This window comes from Notolepis coatsorum (genome assembly GCF_963971535.1).
Source record: "Notolepis coatsorum genome assembly, chromosome: 9".
NCBI lineage: Eukaryota > Metazoa > Chordata > Actinopteri > Aulopiformes > Paralepididae > Notolepis > Notolepis coatsorum.
Window position 1 is genome coordinate 46,958,995 of NC_140173.1, and position 20,503 is coordinate 46,979,497.

The following is a 20,503-nucleotide window of genomic DNA, read 5'->3' on the forward strand; positions in this document are numbered from 1 at the left end:
TATCACAACCCCCCCCCCCCCCCCCCCCCCCCCCCCCCCAGTGGTTGAGATGGGTCCATTTACTCCTGTGTCTGTCCCTTTTTGAAGGCAGCACACGTTGGCTTTCATCCCTTCTACTGGAAAGATAGACTCGTTTGGGCTGGGAGGGAACGGGCAGCTCGGGACACGCTCTACCTGCAACAGGAAGAGCCCCGCCCCCGTGAAAGGGCCCTGGGCAGCGTCTAACGGCCAGAACCCTGCAGGTGAGCAATCTGTCTTTGACCTCTAGGGCTTGCCGTGGTAGTCGGTGATACTGGTGTTCAAGTTTTGTTTTATTTGTCACATTATAAGGTACATGATGTACATTACAGTGAAATGCTTGGTTCTGTATGAGCCTCCCGAGATTGTGCTTCATACTGTATTTATTTATTTTTTATTTATTTATTTAACAAGGGAAAAGTCTGAGATTAAAAATCTCTTTTACAAGAGCATCCTGGCCAAGATAGGCAGCAGCACAGTTACAATTTCACATTTACAGACGAAAACAGTTTAAAAAACAAACCTATATCAATTAAAACAAGGACAATTCACAGAACCGTTTATAGTCGGTCAAAACATCAATGTGCAGCCAGATGTGCTGGATTCCATATCACTTAGAAGTGTTTTAAAAGCAGCCAGTGAGACCAGCTCATGCAAGTTCAGGTGGTTTTGTAGCTGATTCCAGGTGGAGGGAGCTGCAACGCCCTTTCCCCCTGTTCAGTACGGACCCGAGGGGCAGTAAAAATAAGCCCTGGGAACGAAGACCATAACTTTACTGCCCATACTTTTTTGGAGAATGTACATCATACATGTTGCTGATTTCAAAGCTGGTTGCACTGTGTTTTAATAACAATGCCTAATTGCCTCTACGAATGGAATGTAACACATTGAGATTAGCGTCACATAGCTGGCCTTTTTCTGAAAACCCAAGTAATAGCCAAGCACATATTGTTCCATAGCATACGCCTTCAGTTGATCATGACAAATCCTCTCTTACCTCAGTGGTATCCTGAGGTAACGTTAAATACAGACAACGTTTGCTAGTCGAAATGACTGGACACAGGGACAAGTTAAACATCAATCAATTACTTTAATACAACACAGGTAGTTTGAGCCACGGTCTCTTTCTCCACTCCTTTGGAAACGAACGTTACGTTAGCTCAAAATCACAGAACCGGACGATAACAGAACGATAACACCTCCGGTCGGGGGGTGTCAAAATAAAAGAGCGACGTCTAAAACAGGAAAGACATTTATTTTGTAAATTTGTGGCACACACTTATTTCGTGAGACGATTTCGTTTTTACGGAAACCTTTTTTAAAATGAAAACGAAAAAGATCAAAAAAAAATTCGTCTGGACACGGCCTAATTGTCGGAAATTGGTTTTTAAGCATAAATATTGGATCCGATTTTCTTTTCAATAAAAAACAGCATTTAAAAGTGAATTGTATCCTTTTTAAATGCCCTTTTAAAATGGAAAATAGTGCTTAGAAAAGTACTTGCAAGTCCTTGAATTTCATTTTGCAATGTCAGTGGGAACCCTGAATTCAGTCATTATAAACTGAACGTGTCTGTGGACAGCAGCTATTTTTAGGTTTCACTTTCGGACAGTATTACTGTCCATTGACTTATTTTTAGATTAGAACTTCATGTCAACTCTTGTCTGTCCAACAAATGGATACTAGTCATTGAAAATGATTAAAAACAGACGTAGACGGACAGACAATGTAGCCGCATAATGTTAAAGATATCGAGCGTCATTTTGCAAAATGTTCGGTGTCATCGGTAACACCGGTGTTGTCGTGAGTTTATTAGTTGTGGGAAATTCACCACGGCCAACCCTAGACCTCTCGATGTCCAAATGGAGCGTTCACTTTTTTATTGCATGTTAGTACTGTAGAAACCAAGGTTACATCCCTGATACACTTTAGAGCAGGGGTCAGCAACCTTTACTATCAAAAGAGCCACTTTTCCCCCTGTAGGTGCCTAAATGCCTAGTCTGGTAATTAAGAGTAATTTCAGTTAATAGAAAAGCATTTTGGCCCTGTATTTCATAGGATAAATAGATGGATATTATTATTACAGAAGTAATATCTAAGACAATCCATGTCTATCGGTAAGAATGTTTTCTTTGTTGTTAAGTTTGTTTCTTACAGGATATTTGGCTGATAGGCCGAGGGACTTTTAGTTTGACAGGATAACGGTGATGTCATTGATTACTGTCAGCTGCGGCAGGGTGACAGCTTTGGTTTTAGAAAGAAAACAACGCAGATTGTACTGGTGGTCAGGCCAAGTGATGAGAGAGTGGAGCCAGACAGTTTTTAGACCTCTCTCTATTTCCCTGGATAAACTTTGTTAATCTCGCTGCTCTATATATAATTAGTGTAACTGAGGGGTACAATTCCCTGACTGTATTGATAAGTATGGTATCATTAAACCACTACCGCTTTATGTACTTTAACTACTGGCCATACAGTACACGATATCTAAGTATGATGAACACTTTCCCACATATGAAATCAGGTCCACACAAAGGTAAGTCAAATATTTAATATATAGCAAAAGGTACATATAATAGTTACTTATTACATTTATGATTTGAATGCTCTTGTAAGGCAAATGAGTACTCGTAGGCAAATCAACACTGAATGTCCAATCTCTGGTTACGCAGGAAGCAAGTATACAACCTGGCTCTTAGGGAATTATAACGATGGCACTTAATGATTATAGCGGGATATACTGTAAAGGGTCCTGCCGGTTGTAAGCCAGTAGGGGGGGTAGGAGAGCCGTCAGCTGTATCCCGTCTGGTCAACGATTTCTAGGGAGAATTCAGGTACAGAACACAGTGCCCGTAGAATCTTGATCCACAGATGAATACACTTGGGCTCTCTTGTAGACGATAGCTGTAGCTGTAGCTGTAGGTCCACAACGAAGAAGAAGCGAGGCGACCTCAGTCTGGTCTGAGCGCCGTCTCACCTTGGCTCCTCTCGGGGTAAATCCAACACTCACCGGTGTTGGCGATTATCCGCTCCACAAATCAAAGCACCAAAGCAAATAGATATTCCATGCCGTATAGGGCTCAGCAGTCGTCGGGGTAGGTAATCCAATGTGCAGGTCCACTCGTCCTCGCCTAGAACTCCTCGGATGAAAGCACTACGTGTGGTCTGCCCAACCTGGTTAAGACTCTAGATAACGCGAGGAAGCGATGGGGGTGCTGCTCACTTTAGAACTCTAACCGTACGATACACCATACATAATAGACTATTATTACTTAATAGAAATACGGTGCCAAACTCTGGCAATTCAGCTATTAATTCGCACGAGGTCTCACTGCTATTCTAAGGCCAAACAGGCCATACTACACCGCACGCGGTATCGTGGGGTGAGGCTTCACGTCTTGTTACTTAGTTGGGTAGAAGGGTAAAGGACTAAGAGGAATTCTACATTTCTTGCGCCATATTTATATGCACGGTGGACAAGTAGTGCCGCTCTGCTTTCGGTAGCCGTATTCCTGCGCGGAGCTGGGGCTAGTAAGGGCATGTCTCGTCGGTACCTTTGAACTTGAACGCCAGGGGCCGGTCCCCGGCGCCTGATCCTTTTGTCCAATAAGAGAATGAACTATTATGGGCTGTAGTAGAATAAAGGGATATTCCGTGTATATGTACAAGGAATATACAAGGGATATCAAACGATATACAAATACTATTAAATATATATCCATAAATAAATATATATATTCGGTTTAATCTGATCCTTCACAACAGCCGCCCCCTAATTAGTCCCACCTAATTAGCTAAGCAGAGACAGATTAACCGCACTGTCCACTACTCAATGTCCGCTGTAAGGGTCAGTCAACTCACAAAGTCATGGGGTCATGGTCGTCATCAATAGTATCAGGGAGCCTTGGCAGTTCTATTAGCCTCGCCACGGGTCGGGTGTAGGTCCGCCCTTGGACGAGCACTTCAGCTGCTCGGACCTTTCCATCGGCACCGGTGATCACTTTGCTTACGCGGCCAGCCGGCCACATAGCTCTGGGTAGTGACTGGTCGATAATCATGACGACTGTTCCTTCTGTCAAATTGTCTCTCTCTTTTACCCACTTCTGGCGGGTCTGTAGAGACGGTAGGTAGTGGAGTAGGAAACTGTTCCAAAATTTGTCAGCCAGTACTTGACTGTACCTCCACATTCTTCGGCCGTTCGCTTCTTCAGGCCTGTACACTGTCTGTGGTAGCGCGGGGTCCAGCCGCCCCATCAAGAGGGTGTTGGGGGTGACTGGGTCGACATCTGCTACATCACTGGAGACGTAACCGAGGGGCTTTGAGTTCAATACTCCCTCGATCTCCGTGAGGACTGTCATTAGGACTTCTTCCGCCACGGTCTGGGCCCCAAGCACGGCGTACAGGGCTGTCTTTATGGAACGTACTTCTCGTTCCCAGGTTCCACCGAAGTGAGGTGCGTTCGGGGGATTAAACTGGAAGTCAATCTGGGATGGAGCGAGGTGGGTCTTAAGTTCTGGGCCCATAGCTTGGAAGCTCTCTCTCAGCTCTCTTTCTCCGCCTTTGAAGTTTGTCCCGTGATCAGACAACAATGTAGACGGTTTTCCTTTCCGTGATGTGAATCTTCGGAAGGCCATAAGGAATGAGTCTGTGCTCATGGTTGGGAGGAGTTCGATATGTATCGCTCTGGTGGTCATGCATTTGAATACAATACCCCACCGCTTCTCGGTTCCTCTTCCTCTCTTTATATACAGCGGGCCAAAACAGTCCATACCGGTGGAGTGAAAGGGCTTGTCGCCGAGTCGGAGGCGACAGGGAGGTAGGTCAGCCATCCGGGGTATACTGGGCTGCGCGCGCCACTTACGGCAGTCTAGACAGGTTCGCTGGAAGCGCCGCACTGCTTCTCTCCCTTGCAGTATCCAATAACGACGTCTGATCTCCGCGAAGACTCTCTCTGCCCCTGCGTGGTGCACATCCTCGTCGTATTTCTTTATGATCAGCTCTGTGACCTTGTGTCGGCTGTTCAAGACTATCGGGTACTTAACGTCATCCGGTAGGTCTGGGGCTCTCCGCAGACGACCACCCACTCTGATGAGATTATGGGCGTCGCTCTCGGGGGCTAGGTGGAGCAGTCTGCTGTCTGATGGGACGGGCTTGGCTCCCTGTAGACAGGCTAGCTCATCGGGGAACGAGTCTCTCTGGGCTCGTTGTAGTAGAAGGAGTTCTGCTTCTTCGTAGTCAGCTGCTGAAATGTCAGTTGTGGGCTGAACCTCTGGGTGGTGCCACAGAAATGTCTTTAGCTGCGCACTCTCTAGGGTGAGGCAATCGTCTAGAACCGGGTCTGTGGGGACGAGTGTGTGTGTCAACCCACAGAACATAGGTTTCTTGTTCTCTGCCTCCTCTTTACTCGCCTCCCGTGGGGTGGGTGTAGGCCACTCTTCTTCGGGGAGCTTGAGGAACTCTGGCCCGTCACTGTAGAGGTTGTGACGGGTGAGGTCATCCAGGGACATTCCCCGGGTGATGACGTCAGCTGGGTTGTGTTTGGTGTCCACATACCTCCAGCTGGTTACTTCTGTTAACTCTTGAATCTCGGTGACTCTGACTCCCACGAAGACCTTGTATCTGCACGAATCAGACCGGATCCATGCGAGTACGGTCGTGGAGTCTGACCACAAGATTGTTCTTTGCACCGGGATGGTGAGTTCACGTTGGATTAACGTGGCGAGCTGCGCTCCTGCTAGGGCTGCGCAGAGCTCTAGGCGCGGGATAGATTGTTGCTTGCGTGGGGCTATTCTTGAGCGAGCCAGGATGAAAGCAGTATGTATTTCTCCTCCCTCCTCTCGGGCACGCAAGTAAGCCACCGAACCGTAGGCTACTTCGGAGGCGTCGCTGAATACGTGCAGGTCGATCTTGCATGTCTCTGGCCTCACTGTGGGTGGGAAGTAGCTGCGGCGTATATTAACACCTGGGAGTGAGCGGAGTTCCGTCTCCCACTCTCTCCATGTGGATGCAAGGTGTTCGGGTATGGGATCGTCCCAGCCCTGGTCTTTGTCCCATAGCGCTCTTACAATCATCTTTGCCCTGGTGGTGTAAGGTAGAATACATCCCAACGGGTCATATTGTCTGGCGAGTGTTCTGTATACACTCCGTCTGGTGGTCGGTATTGCCGTCGACCTTCCCTGCTCCTTGATCAGGGGTTTGTGTCTATAATGGAGCGAGTCTGTTTTGAAGCGCCAGACTAGTCCTAGTGTCATTTCTTGGGCTTCTCCTGGGATGGTCGCCATCCAGGTGTCGCTGCTCGCGGCCTTGTCCTCGGGGGAGAGGCGGCGCAGTACTTGCGGGTCGCTGCTGGCCCACTGCCTGAGATCAAAGCCGCCTTTGATCAGGGAGGCGCGGAGCTTGAGTAGGAGAGCCTCGGCTTCTTCTGGCGTGGAGACGCTTTGTAAACAGTTGTCCACGTAGAAACTATTTGTCACACTTTGTTGGACCTCTTCATCTGCTGCTGGGTCCTCTGCGACGTGCTTTTGCAGTGCAAACGTAGCACAGCATGGGCTGCATGTGGTTCCGAAAGGGAGGACTTCCCATTGATAGATGGCTGGGTGCTCATCTCCGATCCTCTCTCTCCATAGGAACCGCAGCAGGGGCTTGTCCTCCTCCACTAGTCTCACCTGCAGGAACATCCCTTTGATGTCGCCGCTGATAGCCACCTTGTCCTGGCGGAAGCGTAGTAGCACGCCTAGTAGGGAGGGGCCGAGTGTTGGGCCGGCCAAGAGTTCTTTTTTCAGATTTTGTGATCCGATCTGGTAGCTGCAGTTAAACACAATGCGATCCTTGCCGTTGTGGTGGACCTTGTGGTGCGGCACGTACCATGATTCGGTCGTCTGATCGGCCTCTTTAATGTCAATTTTCTTTATGTGTCCCGCTGTGATTAATTTGTTAATCTCAGCACGGTACACAGCTTCTTGAGCGGGGTCTTTGGCTAGGCGCCGCTCTGTGTTCAATAGATACCGCTCCGTCGCCTCTTTTGTAGCGCGAAAGGTGGGCATTCCCTCTCGCCTCAGGAGTGGAGTTGCGTATCTCATCACTCCGTTGACGTTGACTCTCTTTGTCCCGTGCTCGAGGAGGGCTATAGCGTAGATATCTTCCTTAGAACGAATGTCTTTCTTTTCGTTCTTAAAGGGCATTGTCTCTAGTGTCCATAGCCTCTCGACATGCTGCAGGAGTGTGGTGTCTCCTTCTGTCGCTCTGGAGTGGAGGCAGCTAGTGGCTGCTGTTCGGTTAAGAGACTTGGCGAGGGGGCCTTGTAATGTCCATCCTAGGCGGGTCTCGACTGCTGCAGGACAACCTCTGGGTCCTGTATGGACCCGGTCTATCGGGACTATGAGGTCTGCATGGTCGGAGCCTATCAGCAGGGTCGGGGTGGCGCCGTCTATGAGCGGGATAGGAAGTTGACGCAGGTGCACATATTTATCCATCAGCTTGGCGATGGGGAAGGTGTACTGCGATAGTCCTATTTCTTGGCTGGTGAAAGCATTAGTAATCCTGTACCGTCTCTCTGGCTGCCCGCTTGCTGCGATAGTGAAGGAGACATTCTCGCCCTTTATCGTCTTTAGATCTCTTCTTATTGTCCGAATCGTCATCTGGTTCTCGCTCCCCCGCAGCCCCAGCTGGGCCGCAGCGGACGCGAGGAGAAGGGTCTTCTCTGACCCGTCATCAAGGACGGCGTAAGTGTCCATGATCTTGTCTTGGTAACTCAGTGTTACACGGACCACCTTTAAGAGCACCTGGGCGCCGCTGCTGCTAGCGGGGTCAATGTACATAACACTTGCCTTTGTGCTGTTGGATGGTGCAGGCTTTCTTTTGTTACTGTCGTGTAGGACATCTAGATGGGCTCCGTCACACCGACTACACCTCTTCTTTAGGCGGCACTCGGCTGCCATGTGACTGCGCGCACATCGGTAACAGCGCCTGTTGGACTTTATCCAGTGACTCACTTCTTCAGCTGTCATCTTCTTGAACTGGTCACATTGTGACAACCAGTGTTCCTTCTCGCAGTACGGGCACACCATCTTCCACTTCTCTTTCATCGAGGGGGTACTGTGGTTCTTGCTGCTCGGTACTGATTCTGATTGGTGCATGACAGTCACCGATCTTCGGCCATCGTTTACTCTCCTAGGTCCCTCTCTGGAGCTTGGTGTGCTCCGCACGAACGTATCCAGCCGTAGGCTGCTGACTTCTCTCGCCAGGAAGTCGGCTAAGTCTAGGAGGGATGGCTCGGGACCGTTAGGATCACGGTGGTCTCTTTGCCGCCTGAAGCGCTCCTGTCGGGCGGGCGGCAGCTTCTCCAAAATCCTCTCGACGTTCGAGTTTGCGTATAGTTCGTGCATACCCTTTTCTCGTTGCGCCCCCAGCATCCCTACCAGGGATTGTACTTTTATAGACAGGTCGTCTAGTGAGCGATTGTCTGTTGCTGGGGGTAGGCGGTCAATATGCCTTATCTCCTGTATTACGTAATCCCATATACGTCCATATCTCTGGTCCAGCGCTGCTAGAGCCGCGGTGTATGGGGTCGTAGAGGTGGCATAGGCCAGCGCTATGTTGTGCGCTCGGGGCACTTTCAGGTGCTTCAATAATATTGCATACTTGTGGCGTTCATCAGCGACATCCACCATCATTGTCTCTAAGCACATCCGGAGCTCCGTGTACTGTGCTCGATTCTCATGGGTGAAGTCTGGAAACGTCGGTGTGCCAATGTATGACGCCATGGATGGCTGGCACATCGGTGAGCGTTGGAAGAGAGGCCTCCTGGGCGAGTCTCTTCTTACGCTTCTCGGTGGGCTGGTACTGGCAGGGTACCATGGCCCGCTGGTCCAGGTGCTATTCCTCGGGACTGGTCGTGCGTCATGCTCACCCGTGAATCGAGTCGGGGGTCTGTAGCGCAGAGCCGCGGGGGTATAGCCTGGGCTGTACTGGACCTCCTGGTCCTGTGGAGTAATGTGCTGCTGTCGGGCTTGACTCTCCTCTTCTCCCTCTTCTTCTTCTGCCAGGTCATCTAGATCCTGTAGTCATTTATTTAGCCTCTCTGCGGTGTCCGCCGTTCCTTCCTTGTAGCTGGGTCTCACTTGGACCGGTCGGGGAAGAAGTTCGGAGGGGGGTGTAGACTCTCTCTGGTGGTCGAGTTCAAGGTCGCCTGCTCGGTCAGGGGAGGGTGCCCTTGACACGTGTCTTGACGAGGCCCTGGAACCCCTTGTGGAGGGAGGGGGTGTTGCCCTGGTGATCAGCTGCTCCATTAGCTGCGCTTGTAGTCTGTCGCGCTCGCCTTGTAGTCTGTCGCGCTCGGCGTCGCGCTTGGTGAGATCTGCTTCTCTTTGGGCACCGGCAGCGGCACGCTGGGTGTCGGCCCGGTCTCTTGCCATATTCTCTTCCGTCTGAAGGCGTCTCAGCTCCAGACGTATGTGCTCTTCTTCGCTCCGTTGCTGCGCTTGGAGTCGATCGCGTTCACCCTGAAGTCGATCGCGTTCGGTAGAGGCTGTCAGGCTGGCGAAGAACGCCTGTGACAGCATCCTCTCCGCCTCGCTGGGGGAAGACGCTTGTAGAGGTGAGCCGCTCCTGGCTGTACTCGTTGGGGATGCGTTCCCCTTGGAGGAGTCCTGGAGCTCTATCTCCTCGGCGCTCTCCTCATCTTGTTCCGTGCAGAGTTCCACCTCTGGAGGGTTGTCTTCCTCCCGGAGCTCTGGGGGGACTACTTCTTCGGTATTGGCGGGGGGTAAAGTCGTGTCAGTTCCCTCCTGGTCCCCACCGTGAGCTTGGTCAGTTACATTAGAACCCACTAGGGCCTCTGTGGTCGGGGTATCCTGGTTGATAGGGTCGGACATAATTTTACTTTCTACTTTTACCGCGTTTACTGTTTGTAGAAGGCTAGGTAGTTTACTGACAGCGTAATCCTCTAAGTACTGAGGTGGCTGTCGTCTACGTTGCGGGCGTTCTACTTTAGGAGGACCGTTTCGTGGAGTGTTCATCATAGGCCATTTCAATATTAATACCACTATATTAATATTACACTAATTACCATCCGGCTCGAAGGACCAATTGTAACTGAGGGGTACAATTCCCTGACTGTATTGATAAGTATGGTATCATTAAACCACTACCGCTTTATGTACTTTAACTACTGGCCATACAGTACACGATATCTAAGTATGATGAACACTTTCCCACATATGAAATCAGGTCCACACAAAGGTAATAGTCAAATATTTAATATATAGCAAAAGGTACATATAATAGTTACTTATTACATTTATGATTTGAATGCTCTTGTAAGGCAAATGAGTACTCGTAGGCAAATCAACACTGAATGTCCAATCTCTGGTTACGCAGGAAGCAAGTATACAACCTGGCTCTTAGGGAATTATAACGATGGCACTTAATGATTATAGCGGGATATACTGTAAAGGGTCCTGCCGGTTGTAAGCCAGTAGGGGGGGTAGGAGAGCCGTCAGCTGTATCCCGTCTGGTCAACGATTTCTAGGGAGAATTCAGGTACAGAACACAGTGCCCGTAGAATCTTGATCCACAGATGAATACACTTGGGCTCTCTTGTAGACGATAGCTGTAGCTGTAGGTCCACAACGAAGAAGAAGCGAGGCGACCTCAGTCTGGTCTGAGCGCCGTCTCACCTTGGCTCCTCTCGGGGTAAATCCAACACTCACCGGTGTTGGCGATTATCCGCTCCACAAATCAAAGCACCAAAGCAAATAGATATTCCATGCCGTATAGGGCTCAGCAGTCGTCGGGGTAGGTAATCCAATGTGCAGGTCCACTCGTCCTCGCCTAGAACTCCTCGGATGAAAGCACCACGTGTGGTCTGCCCAACCTGGTTAAGACTCTAGATAACGCGAGGAAGCGATGGGGGTGCTGCTCACTTTAGAACTCTAACCGTACGATACACCATACATAATAGACTATTATTACTTAATAGAAATACGGTGCCAAACTCTGGCAATTCAGCTATTAATTCGCACGAGGTCTCACTGCTATTCTAAGGCCAAACAGGCCATACTACACCGCACGTGAGGCTTCACGTCTTGTTACTTAGTTGGGTAGAAGGGTAAAGGACTAAGAGGAATTCTACATTTCTTGCGCCATATTTATATGCACGGTGGACAAGTAGTGCCGCTCTGCTTTCGGTAGCCGTATTCCTGCGCGGAGCTGGGGCTAGTAAGGGCATGTCTCGTCGGTACCTTTGAACTTGAACGCCAGGGGCCGGTCCCCGGCGCCTGATCCTTTTGTCCAATAAGAGAATGAACTATTATGGGCTGTAGTAGAATAAAGGGATATTCCGTGTATATGTACAAGGAATATACAAGGGATATCAAACGATATACAAATACTATTAAATATATATCCATAAATAAATATATATATTCGGTTTAATCTGATCCTTCACAACAATTAGGAAACAAGAATGTGTAACCCGAGTTGGACATTAAATAGTTGATACTACGTCGTGGTCAGTGCTTTCTTGTGCGTGGATATGGAACGGGAGGATTCAAAGTTTGAGAGCGTCTGAAGCTTATGGCATCAACGAGTTTTGGATACTACACCCCCCTCCCACAAAATAAAATGCTCAGGGAGCCGCACAACCTATTTACCCTTAAAATGAAGATAACAGTGTATAACGTTTTATATATCCCCAAGCATACCCCACATTTAGCATAAAACGCCTGACAATTGCATACCCAAAGTAATTTGCGATTTATTATACTGTATACTTATAGCACACAGTTTGTTGCATTAATGGAATTATAAAGCAACAAAAAGAAACTTTTACTTTTTATTGCTGTTAACAAAGGAAACCCTCAAACTCTTATGAAGAGGAGAAAAAATACTGGCTGTGTAGACCTATTTTTAAATAAAACACAGAAGAGGAGACAAAACACTGGTGTCTGTAGACCGACTTTGAAATAAAACCCTGAACTATTCCGGTATATTTGAGTCCTTCGCTTATTTGTCGAACATTTATAAAATAAAAAGTAGTCTACTTTGAAAAAAGACTACCATGTGTAGACCTACTTTGAAATAAAACACAGAAAAGGAGAAAAAAGACTACCATGTGTAGACCTACTTTGAAATAAAACACAGAACTATGCAGCTCTATTTGAGTCCTTCCCTTATTTGTGGAAAATCTATAAAATAAAAAGTAAATTTTTCGTTGTTCGCAAATTTCGCACCACATATCAGGCATACAGGTAAGCATGCATCGTTAGTCGTGAAAGCAAATTAATCTGTCCACGCTGAATTAAACCCTCTATTTTCCCCAGACTTTCCTTTTTTTGGATTTATCCATGGTTAGCTTACTGGGGGGTCTGAAACTCAAGATTAGCCACTCAGACGGCAGGGATAGGCGTGGGGTGTGACGTACTGTATATTTTAGTTGATGAAATATTTTTGTTGTCTAAATATTTTAGTTGATGATATAGCCGCAGCTGATTGGCTAAAGAGCCGCAGGTTGCCGACCACTGCTCTAGAGCGATATTATTTTAATTGTCTGTTTGTGCACTTGTTTTTCTGTGTGTTTGTCCTTTTTATTTATTTATTTAACCAGGCAGGTCAATTAACACTTTGATCGCCGGGGTTAAATTCATAATTTACCATCCCTCGCCAGCCCTATTTAACATGGAGAAGTTCCCCTTCTTTGCAGGGCTATAACTTTTTAAATTGTATTGCTAAATTGACATTACTATGGCCCATTCAACGTCCTATATCTATTGTTCAGGGTGTAGCAACGTTATACTTTTTCATTCACATATTCATACTAAAATACGGTCTAAAGTATAAGTATGTTTTTATCGTTTTCTGCAGCTTTCTCCAGAACTTGATTTATAGCCCTAAATGCATTATATTGATGATCAAATACAGTTTGGTAGGAATCTGTGCGAGATAAAAAATTTCAACTGGACGTGCTTCTAGGAGTTACTACGTATGATCTGATGTTGACCGGATGGGCGGGGGGTCGTTTATAATTCCGTGGGCAACGTTATATCATTCATCTAGTGTGGGTGATATGATCATCAGAGCAGTTTATATGGAACACGTTAAAAAAAAACGCTGAATCTTACCGTAGCTTCCTCATAGCGTTGGGCGATGAGCATGGAGCAGAGATATTCCTATTATGGGATGTAGAAATACCCGATCCATTTCCAGGTTGTATAATAGTATATACGTCCAAATCATGTTGTTTATCGAGTTATTTGCAACCGATCGACATCCATTGTGTCAAGATGGAGTCCTGCTAATGATAGCGAGTGCCCGGACGAAATATGGGTGAGCACCACTTCATCCGCATCACTTCCTGTTTGGGCGAGCGGCCGATCGGCCACCAGATGGCGCTCTTGAACCGTTGGAGAATTGAGAGGGGCTCACCAGTACATATAATATCTCCGGGGGAGAAATATGTTTTCGATCACAGATTTTTGAAATATTGATATCAAAGACGCTGTCCAGCGTCTTCGGCAGAATAAGCATGGCGGGGAAAGACGCTGAACAGCGTCTCCGGCGATTAAAGTGTTAAGAACAGATTCTTATTCACAATGACGGCCTGGCGAGGGGACAAAAGGGCCTCTCGAAGGGTAACGGGGAAATGGGACAGAAAAATGTAATAGAAAAGAGACGGACACTCGGGCTGACCTTCGAATATTTTTTTGGAATTCGAAGCTTCGGGGCTGAGATTTTAATTCAAAGCTTCGAGATAAAATAAAAAAAAATGTATACATCTTTTTTATTTACCGTATTTATTTATTTATTTATATATATATTTTTTTATGTTGTGGGACTTGTACATCACTTTGTTCAACTTTGTCAGTGCTGTAAAGTTTAAACCTTTTTAAATCTTAGACAAACGAAACACTTTGCTTTCATGAAATATTGTAAGCCGTCATTTGAGGTTTTATAAAAGAAGCACAATGAACACAAATCTGTCAGTGCCGAGTTCGACCTCATCTTAAATAACAAACAGCATTGCTTGTTGTAGTTAACAAAGAGGCAGAGTTGATTTAGCAATTTTTATTTTATTTTTTTAATAATCAAATTTTATTTTCATATTCTAATCCCATGCCCATCGAACAAAGCTTCGAAGTATTTAAAACAGCCATAGACATTACATACATCACAGAGGTAATGGAAATAATTAAAACGCACACAAACAACCAAATAAAATTACAAGGTATGTAATACATGAAGCAGAACAGACATATTAACAGTTAAAAGGCTGGGTGACAGTTGCAGGTGTGTGTAAACAACTCTGCCATAGAGACCTTAAAAGTAGTGAGAGGGATCAATGTGTCTATTTTCAAAGACTTGCATCTCATTCCAACTTCTGGGAGCAGCAAATTATAGATTATATGATTGATTGATTGATTGATTGATTGAAAACTTTATTAACAGATTGCAGAATGGGTACAGTACAGCTCAATACATACAATTGTTAAGGGGATGCAGACCAGAGAAAGACGTTTGTCTTGTTTACATCAGGGTCCCCCATTTTCAATTCATCTCTACAGAATGTATGAATTAATGTTGCGTTTTTTTTTTCAAATGTAGCCAAGAGTAAAGACCCTAACCCTGTCAAAACAGCAGTAAGTGTATATATTCAGCATTACTTTTGTTTACCAATGATTTTAACTTATTAGTGAAATATAAGATTATAGAAATCTCAGGGCATTGAGTCGGAAACCGGCGCATATTGGAGGAAGGAAGTGGCGCAAAGTGCTGGAGGAAGTGGCGCAGCCAAAAGTTAGTAGTCTTTTGAAGGAAGAGACCCAGGGCTTTTGATGAGCTTTCGAATTTAGAAAAACTACACTACCCAGCTCACGCCAGCCCCTGTCAATCATCTGACTTTTGGATTTACTTTTTTATTTCTCTTTTTTTCGGGATTATCTCCCACAACCCAGAACGCAGTTAGTTTCTCTACCTTTCTGAGAACGTCTAGCAAAAAAATGTGTTGCAATCTGATAAAATGAGAAATTTACATTATAAAAAGGTAACTGTACTTACAGTAGCTTGTGACTGGAACTTGTTCCTGTTCGCGGACGACTCAGCCCTGCTGGTCTCTGACAGGGACAAGTTGCAGGTTGATAAAGCCCTTAGCTCTGAACTCTGCAGAATTTGCACCTGGCTCACTGATAACAAATCATTACACCTGGATAAAACGGAATCCATTCTCTTTGGATAAAATAGCAAACTCGGCAAGGCCAACGGCTTCTCTGTTACAGTGGGTGACAAGGTTTGTAGGCCCTAAAAACAAGGCTACAAACATCACAAAACAAACTGGTCAGACTACTGCTTGGCCTTACAAAAAAAAAAAAAAACACCTTACCCCTGCCCATTTTGACAACCTAGGATGCCTTAGAGTAGACGACAGATTACAGCAACTTGCAATGGGCCTGGTCTACAAGATACACTACACTAAGATACCCATGTACATGTCGAAATACTTCCCAAAGGTCAGTGAATTCCACGACCATAACACCAGAGGGAGTTCCACAAATCATGTTCAACCCAGATTCGACTCAAACAAGGGACTAAACACGTTTTGCAATTATGCCACAATAATGTGGAACGCCCTACCTACAGCCGTAAAAAAATAATGTGAATCCATACCCTCCTTCAAAACCGCTCTCAAAGAGCACCTACGGGAGGCTGCAATTAGAAACTGGCCCCGGTAAATGTCCAACCCCCCCCACCCAACCCCCTCCAATGTACAGTTTCTTCCCCTTCGGATGTATATATTTTTTTATGATCTCTTTTTCTCACACAGTACTGTATATTTGTATGTATGAAAGTCTTTTTCTGGTCTGCATCCTCTTAGCAGTTGTTTGTATTGAGCCATACTGTATTGTACCCATTCTGCAATCTGACTGCATTGTGGTCATTGTCTTGCAGACACGGAAAAGGGCTGTTGTGTTAAAAGGATATATGCTGGAGGAGACCAGAGTTTTGCCCACTATCACACTCACAACGTAAGTATATATATGATAATAAAGATATTGGAAGCAGAAAGCAGGGTTTGCACAAAAAAGTCTAGACCTGGAATTCCTTAACACTTTGGATGCCACGGGTCCCGTGGTTTAAAAGCAAGCGTATGCCACCACCCACTTCAATGATGGAGCACTCGCATTTGTGAACGCATTTACTATATCTTAAATTATGGCTATGTGTCTAATCTGGCCGTCGCTTGTCAATGACTTGTTTGCAGTCAACATTGTCGAAACGGGTTGTTTTTTAATCGGTTCATTTCCGTTTTATACCATTTTGAAAAACGCTCGTTTTATGAAAGTTCCAGAAGATTTCAGAAGATTCTGTGATAAACGCCCTTTACTGTAATACACAAAACACATTGTCATTTTTCGGCCTATTTATGAATCGTTTTCAAATAAACGCTAGATTATCGATAGTATATGTGTACTTATGCACGTTATAGAAGCGGGCTGAGAAATCGAATCTCTTATTTCCTGATCACACACACACACACACACATAGGGCCCACGTTGATATCTGTGAAAAAAGGTCTGATTATCCTAAGACTGGTCAAATAGATTCCTTACCTCAGATCAGATGTTCTCCAAAAAGATTATTCCAATTCCTGATCGCCATTCCAAATATCGATCGCGTTTATTGATCCAACGCTGGGTGGTCGAAACACTGATTCCACGCTGTTCTGATGGTCCAGAATGAATCCGAATGTCTCGGGTGACTTGTCTGAGAAGTAAAACGAGGGAGCTGGATTTCCTCCCCCCCCCCCCCCCCCCATGTGTTTCATTCAGTCTAATCCAATGGGGTGCAGTACCACAGGGAGAGACGATAGGGGGCGGTATTTTCCCAATGGAGCTCAGAGAGAGTTCCAGTGGTAACAGGAGGCTAGATTGATGAAATATGAATGGAAATCGCTAATAAAAAAGAAAACGATTAAAAACGAGATCTCTCGTCTCTCTGGCACTCAACGGTCGGCATGAACTAACGAGAAATCTCATCGCTGGCACTCAAAGTGTTAAACAGCCAATTTTTTTAACAAGGCACTTAAAAAGTCCTTGAAATTCAACCATTCGCATTGAACGTTTTATTTAAAGTGTAACTTAATTGTCTGAATTTCTTCTATAAAAAAACAGCATTTAAAAGTTAATTGTATCCATTTAAATGCCCGTTTAAAATGAAAAAGAGTTATTGGAAAAGTACTTGAAAACTTGAATTCCATTTTGCAATCTGTGGGAACCCTGAGAAAGTGTTAGAAATGCTAGCACTTCCTGCTTCCAAAAGAAAACCAACTACTAACCTTGTTACGACCCTGGCTCAAAGGCACGCAACCTATGAACCCCTGAACAGGACGCCTATCCCTGGACTCAACACGGTAGTCCTCCAAAAAAACGGACTTGTGTGTCAACACAAACTCATCAGCGAAGACAGCGGCGTTTAGATGAGTGGAAACGGTATCAGGAACACATCTTTTAAATTCCTCTAGGAGAATCAACTGTCTAAGCTGTTCTCTTGACTCTGCTTTCTGAGAAGTGCACCACCTGTCAAACAGGTTCTCCTTCTCTCTTCCAAATTCAACATAAGACTGTCCTTCCGACCTGCGATAGGCTCTAAAACGCTGACGATAGGCCTCGGGGACCAACTCATAAGCCCTCAATATGGAAGCTTTAACAAGCTCATAGTCAGCGCTTTGTTCAAGGGACAGAGCAGTATAGGCTTCTTGTGCCCTACCAACAAGAACACATTGCAGCAGCAGTGTCCAGGCTGTATCAGGCCACTTCAATGTGGTTGCCACCCGTTCAAAAAGGGGAAAATAACTTTCCACCTCTTTCTCAAAAAATGGAGGCACCATCCTAATATTCCTGCCTACATCAAAACCGGAACGTGACTCTGAATGCAGAGCACCCGCCTGCAAGGCAGCATGCTTATACTCAAGCTCCTTCTGCGCACGCTCGTGCTCCAGCAACATTTGTTTCTCCTTAAGCTCCCGCTCCTCTTTCCTCTCTTTAAGCTCACGCTCCTCTCTCTCTCCTTAAGCTCACGCTCATGCTCACGCTCCTCTCTCCTCTCCTTAAGCTCACGCTCCTTAAGCTCACGCTCATGCTCACGCTCCTCTCTCCTCTCGCTCCTGTAGTAGCTGTCTTTCCTTAAACTCCAACTCTCTAATCCTCCACTCACCCTCTGCACCAGATAATAGCGGAGACACGTCAGACAAAGGAGGCTCCTCCACCCTCGCCACAAGCACCTGCTCTCTAATGAGTAACACCCTCAAAGCACTCAAGGCAGTTGGCTTCAAACGTTTCTCACTTGCAGTAAGCTCTACCCTGTAGTGTACAGCAAGTTCTAGAAGTTGTTCCTTGGAAAACCTCTCCAACATGTCATGAGACGGGTTATCAACAAAGTCCTTGATGGAAGCCATCTTTACTGCACCAGCGCCACACCCTGCCCACCTTAGTCACACAAAAAAACGGCCAAAAGCACCCTAGCACACACACAATCTACCTAAAGAACCACCAAAGAGCCACTAAAGAAACACTGAAGAACCACGAAGAACCACGAAGCACCACTGAAGAACCACTAAAGAACCACTGAAGACACACTACAGAACCACTGAAGAACCACTGAAGAATCATAAAGAATGCTACTGCCAATACTAATAACCATAAAGGGACGCGGTGGAAATGTGTGCTCTACTGAGCGCACCTTTCTAATTTGCAAAAAAATAAAAAACAACCACCCTGAAATAAATAGACGTGTCATACACGCAGGAGGTCAGGTGCTAACAGGTATGCTAACCAAACACTCAAAACAAACCAAATAAATACAACAAACAAATTCAAACAGGTGCGCCTTCTAACCTGATATGACTACTTACGCTTCTACATCTAAACTGCAGTCAAAACCGGCCCACCACATGTCTACCCTAAGAAACACTAAATCAGGCCCTACCACACTACCTGTGTTTTCTGGCCCCCTAATCTACCTACCCTTAAGCTAATGCCCTGTAGACCTAACCATCTTCAACCACACCTGCTACCAGCCAAAGATCATATTTGACCATCCACCCGTCCAGTACATGGTATGGTACCAGACAAGTAGATGGTGCTAATCACTTCCCTGACTGCCCCAGGAGTATGTGGTGCACAGGAAGCTAACCAACAACCAGAAAATAATGTCCCTATCTACATGTGGTGCCCACTAAACGATCTATTTTAACAGCATAAGTAGTCACATCAAATTACAAACAAATAAGGCATACTCACCTGTTTGATGAAACGGCTCAAGCCCCCACGTTACACAATATGTAACGAACACCACCCAAACCATAGCACCATGACACACCATGCAACACAAAAAAAAAAACACCAAACAATTTCTAGGGGTAAATATCCCGGACGAGCGCCCAACTGTTACGACCCTGGCTCAAAGGCATGCAACCTATGTGCAAACCAACACCAAAACCCGTGCTCAAACTCAAAATGCTACTCTAACAAGGAATTACTGGTATAAACTAAAGTACAAGGATAGGAAGAATGTGACAACTCTCCCTCTAACCACAGACAGACCTGCATGTGTGTCTGAAGGCCTGGTTTTAACCATGCCAGCAGGTAACCAATCAGCAGCAATTAGCTAATTAGTAGCCCTCACCTGCATGCCCAGTGACACAGGAGCGATCAGGCAGTGACACAGGAGTGATCAGGCTCATGGTACATAACAACCTCCGTACTGTCTCAATAGTATGCACTCTGCTACTAAGGAATCTACCGTGCCTATATTACTACCTACTCTGCTAGTATGTCTATACTAGCAGATTAATTGAAAATGGGGGACCCTGATGTAAACAAGACGAAAGTCTTTCTCTGGTCTGCATCCCCTTAACAATTGTGTGTATTGAGCTGTACTGTATTGTACCCACTCTGCAATCTGTTAATACAATTTTCAATCAATCTACTATGCACACAAGACTAGCACTCAAGTTTGACACTGTTTGACGAACAATGTTACTTACCCTTACCAGAGTTGTACCCTACCCTACCCTCCCCTTCCATGTAAATGTAGTGGCAGTCAATAGGGGCCATGATCATCTCTCTCTCTCTCTCTCTCTGGAAGAATAACATTTAATGCCTCCGTTGACTTCCAGTTGCACCGGTCCTAGTGCTTTTTGGATGGACTGACATTTGACACATCAGATGGAATAAAGATCAAATGTGCACTGTCTCTTTCATTTTAAATTGTGAATGATTGTCCTAGAACCCCCAGCTCCCTGGTAACACAAGGAACCGGGATCCTCGTCGACACATCTGCACCTTGACCCCTGACCTCATACAAAGATGGCTGACCCACTCTCACGGAAGACTCCCGGCAGAGATCTCCAAGTAAGTTCTTCCCTCAACAGAAACACTCATGTACATCTTTTCAGGAGTATTCAGCAAGTGTTTGCCTACTCGGATGATTCCAG

The 20,503-nt window shown here is 45.9% G+C and overlaps 1 protein-coding gene across 1 annotated transcript in view; it reads left to right on the forward strand.

Annotated features, from left to right (window-relative positions):
- herc4 (HECT and RLD domain containing E3 ubiquitin protein ligase 4) overlaps positions 1-20,503 on the forward strand; it is a 115,955-nt gene that overhangs the window by 13,054 nt on the left and 82,398 nt on the right. Inside the window, exons 8-10 of the mRNA XM_084322198.1 lie at positions 88-242; positions 15,958-16,034; positions 20,296-20,420. Coding sequence (XP_084178324.1) covers positions 88-242; positions 15,958-16,034; positions 20,296-20,420 — 357 coding nt within the window. The remainder of the gene's footprint in view (positions 1-87; positions 243-15,957; positions 16,035-20,295; positions 20,421-20,503) is intronic.